The sequence below is a fragment of the Papaver somniferum genome, chromosome 1 (assembly GCF_003573695.1).
Source record: "Papaver somniferum cultivar HN1 chromosome 1, ASM357369v1, whole genome shotgun sequence".
Taxonomy (NCBI): Eukaryota; Viridiplantae; Streptophyta; class Magnoliopsida; order Ranunculales; family Papaveraceae; genus Papaver; species Papaver somniferum.
The window spans coordinates 113688868-113695559 of NC_039358.1; the positions used below are offsets into that span (position 1 = coordinate 113688868).

The 6692-nt window shown below is 36.9% G+C and overlaps 1 protein-coding gene across 1 annotated transcript; it reads left to right on the forward strand.

The window, feature by feature from the left end:
* Positions 1–1026: 1026 nt before the first annotated feature.
* LOC113297044 (uncharacterized tRNA/rRNA methyltransferase YsgA-like) lies at positions 1027–2417 on the forward strand. Its single transcript, XM_026545446.1, has 4 exons — positions 1027–1320; positions 1407–1704; positions 1870–1920; positions 1998–2417. Exons 1-4 carry the CDS (start codon positions 1082–1084, stop codon positions 2397–2399), a joined length of 990 nt encoding a protein of 329 aa, XP_026401231.1. The 5' UTR covers positions 1027–1081; the 3' UTR covers positions 2400–2417.
* Positions 2418–6692: the final 4275 nt, after the last annotated feature.

Genomic DNA, 6692 nt, shown 5'->3' on the forward strand with positions numbered 1-6692 from the left:
CATCTTGATTCAAATAACTCATCCACAGTTAGCATTACATTTAGTAATTGTTTATCTTTGATGAAGACATCTTGATTTTCTACAATTAAGTTTAGCATTACATTCTAAGTCTTTCAGCAACAATATCTGTTACAATTTTTATATGCTTCCTATAAGGCTCATAAGTCTGAAATCTTGAGGGGAATTTGATTCCTTCTTCTTTGGTATCAAACTTATGAATGAACAATTTGTTCTCCGAGTCAACTGCTCTATCATTCTCCCCATCCAGATTTGTTTCTGCATAATTTTGGAATTTTTTTGACTTGCAAGTTGTGGTCTCCATGGATTTGAGTCTTGCAAAGGACTAGTAATCACTGAACTCTTTTTTATTTCTCAGGTTGCATGATATAATTTTAAAATCCGTCAAGACAAGTAATTCATATTGGCATTGTACATCATAGAAGATAACTTGGAATCCAAACAAAATCTAAAATCCAAATGACTTTGGGAACGTCAAATGTCGATCCAATTCTCGTTAAGCGTTATTGGGAATATAACCCTACTCTGAGTTCTAGGAACATCAATCCAAATGACCACATTGTTTCTTGTCACATAGGAAGTCTCTATCACTAGAGTTGTGCTTCCATAATCTAATCCAAGTAGTACGAGTATTTTTTTTTATTTTTTTTTTTGTATAAACAACAGTAAAAAAAAAAAAACTAAAGGTCTGCCTCAACAGTTGTCATGAGTCGGATCGGAAGTCTAAACCAAAAACAAGTTGCAATCTTTAGCCTAAATTGCCAGTACAAGCAACATTGTTACAAGTTCTTGCAAGCTACAAAAACTAGAACTGAAAAGAGAAATGTCTAAAAGATGAAATTATAAAAGACTGAATTTCCTACAAACGGATAAACAATGGTGACGGTGAGGGACTGAATGTATAACAGGCTAGTGTGGGGGGCAATCCCGAATTTCAGTAAAATATCTGGATATTTCCAAATTCCCAATGACAGAGCACTGGGGCTTAAAAATGAAATAACAAAAAGACTGAATTTCCTACAGACGGATAAACAAAAAAAGATAAATTTTGTAAGTCGAGGAGATGCAAGTATCTTCAACTAGCTTCCGAGTTAGGGTTTTACAGTTAAACCCTACAAAAAGCAGATACGATGACTCGGTTATCAGTATTGGTACCCCGTCTGTTCCAACTTTACCTTCTAATGTTGATTTCATTTCCAGTCCTGCAAACCCATTTGTAAAACATTGCTTAAAGCTCCGCCAAAGCTCGTCTTATCGGCATTCTCATTCCTCTGTTATTGTTGTTGGTACAAACCCCATCAGGTATTTTTCTCTATACCCTTCAAAATTGCTTCAGTTTTTCCTCTTTTCTACTACTTATCAAGTTATAATCAACTAATGCGGTGTAGGGAAATTACCAATTTCCAAGAATTGGTAGAAGGAAAACCTACTACTGTGGATTGTTTACTTGTGCTGGATGGTGTTGAAGTTCCTAAAGGCTTGTCTTATTCGTCTATGCGTATTGTTCGTGTGAGTTCTACTGTGATGAAAAAAGTATCTGGGGTTCAATCAATTGATTCTATTGAAGCAGTAGCTCTAATGAGAATTCCAACCAGTTTCTGCAATTTAAATGATAACCAGAAAGAAGCTAATGTTCATAATTTGTTCACTTCGCCTCGTCGGATTCTAGTTCTTGATGGAATCCAGGTAATTTCAGCAATCCTTTGTGATTCCAATTCATTGTCAGAATTGTAGAATAAAATTAGGTAGTGCAGCGTATTTGCCTCCGGCCCTCCACCAAGTAGTGTTTATGTGCATTTCTTGTTTTGGCTGTGTACTTGTATGAGTGAACTAACTGAAGACACATTACAGGATCCTGGTAACCTGGGTGCATTACTTAGATCTGCCATAGCGTTTGGATGGGTATGTTATTTTCTTAATGGTTGTGTTTTGAGTACTTAACGACATCCTTGATCAATACTTGTTTATGCACAAAACAGGATGGGGTGTTTATGCTTCCTGGATGTTGCGATCCTTTCAACGACAAAGCACTTCGAGCGGCTAGAGGAGCTTCCTTTCAAATTCCTATAGTTGCTGGTAATTGGGCTCATTTGGAAAGTCTCAAGAAGGAAAAAAAAATGAAGATGCTGGCTGCCCATCCAGAGAGTGACCAAGGACCGAAATCCTCATCTCCACTTTCCCGAGAACTTGCAAAGGCATTGATGGATAAACACTTGTGCTTGATAATGGGCAGTGAAGGAAACGGTCTTTCAGAGGAATCTAAACAAGCTTCTGAGCTCATTACCATACCAATGGCAGGAAATTTTGAGTCTCTTAATGTTTCAGTTGCCGGAGGCATTTTCTTGTTTATGCTACAATCTCGAAACCAAACATTAGTCTAATTTTCGTTTTTGATCTGATCTTTCCACTGTGCATAGCTCTTTTCTTTTAGGTCTCTCTGAGAAACCATAAAATCTGAACTTAAAAATAATATTCATGTCTCAAGCCTGGGAATCTGATAGCATGATTGCACAATGTTCACCAGCAATCCTTGTGCCAAATGATTGGGCCTTGGGGGTGGAACAGCAAGGGTTCCAAACTGATCTGAAGAGTAAAGACTGCTTTTTACATTATTATGCTTGTTCTTTAGACCAAAAAATGCATGCAGGACTAGTTTTGTGGCCGATCGGTTACTGGGACTCCTATTTTAAGATTCTTGAAATTAGAAGTATTTGGTTGTTAGTTGTTACATATATCTTCTTGTGTTAATCAAGCCGACTGAATTATGTTCAAGAAACCAAGTCTCCAAAACCTTATTAGGCGAAGAGATAGTAACTCTGTAGAGGAGAAAAATCTTTCAGGAACTTTCAAACACTCCAGTAAAAGTACACAACTTTCTCAAAAGTTTCTGTGAAGATTGTTTGGAGACAAATGAACACTTGTTTCTTCGCTGTAAGTTTGTCTTTGATATCGGGTCTTACTTTCTCAAAAGTTTTGATATCAATTGGGTTCTTTCTAGAAATGTAAAATCCAATCTATGGGAATGGGGAGGTAAATGTCAGAGGAGATCTCGAAATAGAAAAAAGAAGATTTGGAGTATCCTGCCTTTTGCTATTTGGTGGTGTGTATGGAATGAAAGGAATGCAAGAGTTCATAATAATGAGAAGAAGAACTTGGATTATGGATGTAAAATGTTTGATGTTTAATTGGAGTCTGAAATCGCAATTATTTTCTAGTTTTCAATTGAATACTTTGCTATGTAACTGGAATGCAGTAATGCATTAGTCTTTGTATCTTTTTTTATCTGGTGTCACTTTTCTGGTGATATTCAGATCTTTTTAATAAAAAAAAATACATTGTGATCAAGCTAGTAATAATGAACTAGACTAGGTACATATTGGATTTTACCTCAGAGTTTTTTTTTTTACCTCTGTATGTTCCTAATATTTTAAGTAAAATGAAGTTTCTCTTTTTGTGTGTCTATAATAACTTTTCAGTAAGAACTAACCAGATAAGCAGCCTGAGCCAGAGCAAGGTGTTCACGGCAACTAAAAAAGTGATTGCAGACTAAAGGGCTGAGGTATGATTCGCACATTTGTTAAACAGGTTTACTCTATCAACGACAGGTTTCTCGGCGGGGCCTAATGGTTTGATTCTATTAATGGCTTATCCTCTATCAATGGCTTTTTTATATTTCTTTCAGAAGAGTTGAATGTTTACTGATAGTGCGAATGGCTTATACAGCAATTTAAAAAAAAAAAAGTCATTAGGAAATGGCAATACTAAAGAAATGAAAGAATACCTATATTTTGAATAATAGTTCAAATGTTGTACTTTCTGACAGGAATTTGAACACCCGAATTGGAAATGTATATAGCTTCACCGAGTTGCTAACTTCATTGGAGGCACCAAATGATCAACTCGCTTTTCTCCAAGATCTTTCAACTAAACAAGGCTATGCATACGAGGAATTGCTTCATAAATATTCCCTTCTGCACCTTCAACAGACCATATTTTCTCAAAAGTTTTAGGGTCATAACAAGAGAGACCGTCATTCTGCCATAGCAGGATTTCACTCTCTGTTCGTGATAATAAGCGAGTAAAGCCTTTATCCCATTTTCTGCTGAACCGCCTCATCCAAGTAAAAGAGTTAAAGCTGGTACTCTTTTTCAAACGTGGACTACGTCGACGGTTGTTCATATTTTTCTTCTCGAAAACCCATATATCCATCATACGTTCACCTTGCTCTATGTAATGAAGATGTCGGGAAACCGAGGTTACGTTCATCTCGAACCGGCAAGCTTTCATAGAAGTCAATTCCATGAAACATCCTACTTTAGATAACTTAGCTCGAATCCGTCTCTTACATCTTTAGATTAGCATGATCGAGTAATACTAGCACGAATATATAATCAATACGATAATAGACAATCACACACGACACAAAGATTACGTGGTCCACCTTTGTAGGTTAGATCCACGGTCAAAACCACCCCGAGAATCTTCATTATCATAACAAGTTATTACATCGACACACATCAACTAATCAACTAGTTACGTAACCCACTAGCGCTAAACGTTAGAAACAACAAGACATATTACGAAGAGTTTACCTCTTCCTTTATTCTTCTTCTTCCATAAACTTCCACCGCCATGGTTGCTTCGACTTTAGACAAGAACACGAATAACATCATGAATTCTAGCTTCTCCCATACGAACCCTAGAAACCCTAGATTTCTCACATACCCGCTCTCACTACAAGTCTCTCTTCTCACATTGATTTTGCCCCATCACCAACCATTACAGGACACAACGGTTGTGACCCAAACACTCTCATAAAGAGAGAGGATTCTACTAGAGAATGAATTTCTACTCACAATATAAGTCCTCTTATATAGTAGACAAATCCTTGCTCCCCAAGTCTTAGAGAACTTCTAAGAATAGTCTCACACCTTAATTAGGAAACCCTAAACTTGGAAAACACTCCTCCAAACCGTCATACAAGTTTCCTAATCCAAATAAACCTTGTAGACACTTTAATACCGAAATAACCTTTTAGCCACGGTTTTGACAACATTAGATCACTGTTTTCTGCTGCAAAACTGTTACCTAAAGTCTGTTTTCAGCCATATGGTTTTGTATACGGAACAAAACCCTAAGACACAAATACAGGTTCCGACCAGGCAGTGACCCGAGATAAACATTTAAACGGGAATTGGAAGGAGTATGACATTGTGGTGATGGGACAGCGACCCGAGATGAACATTTAAACGAGAATTGGAAGGAGTATGACATTGTGGCGATGGGACAGAACGAAATGATTCATCTGCTAAATCAAAGGCTACAATATCATAATCAGTTCTTGTAGTTTGTAGTTGCAAAAATATGTAAGCACTAGTACAAACCTTCACATAGGCCACGTTTTTTGGCTTACAACCCAGCCACATTTCGGGTTATTTGTGTGGCTACTGGTCATCAGTATAACTATAGCCACGTTTTGTGTTACCATGTAGCCATAGTTCACCATTTGGTCATGGGTTTAATCCTAAACCCATCAATTGTAGCCATAGGGTATCATTTGGTCATAGTTTTCAGTCTAATCCCGTCACATGTAGCCATAGATGCCTATATGGCCACATTAAATAATTATGTATGTGTCGAAAGTGTAGGATGGCAATAGACACACCTATTAATCCGTGGCGGAAAGAGGATTTATTTAGCCACATTGGTTTGTTTATGTGTCCATAATATATGGTTTATTAGACACGCATATACTAACGAATTGACACATTTTATCAAACATGATAAAAGATTGACATATGGTTACACCTTTTTTTTTGGAGGATTATGATATGGCTATACGAAAAACAAATTGTGACCATAGCGTTGGATCCATTAGACATATGAGATTGAGTTTTAACTTTTAAAGTACTAGCTAGCCATGGTTGTTACTGAGTCTTTTCTTGGGATAATGTTTATGCTTGTTCGCTGCAATACATAAATCTCAAGCTCTGGTATATAGAAGGACATATTACAAGTGATTGTGGCATCCAAGGGAATTACAATACAATGGGTGCAGCCGGGTGTTTTGGGAATTACAAGTGACTGAGCTTCATATTTATTTATTTCGATGATGTATCATGCTAGGTTTGAAGTCAGAACCCTCCCAGAGCTTCTTGGTTCATAGTTTGTATGCTGGTATACCATATTTGAAGTTCGAATCGACACTGAGCTTCATATTTATCGATTTCAATAATGTATCATGCCAAGTTTGAAGTCAGAACCCTCTCAGAGCTTCTTGGTTCATAGTGTGTATGTCGTTATACCATATATGAAGTTCGAATCAACATTGAGCTTCATATTTATTTATTTCGATGATGTATCATGTTAAGTTTGAAGTAAGAACCCTCCCGGAGCTTCTTGGTTCATAGTTTGTATATCGTTATACCATATTTGAAGTTCAAATCGACACTGAGCTTCATATTTACCGATTTCGATGATGTATCCTGCTAAGTTTGAAGTCAGAACCCTCCTGGAGCTTCTTGGTTCATAGTTTGTGTGTCGTTATATCGTATTTGAAGTTCGAATCGACACTGAGCTTCATATTTATTGATTTTGATGATGTATCATGCTAAGTTTGAAGTCAGAACCCTCCTGGAGATTCTTGGTTCATAGTTTGTACGTCGTTATACCAT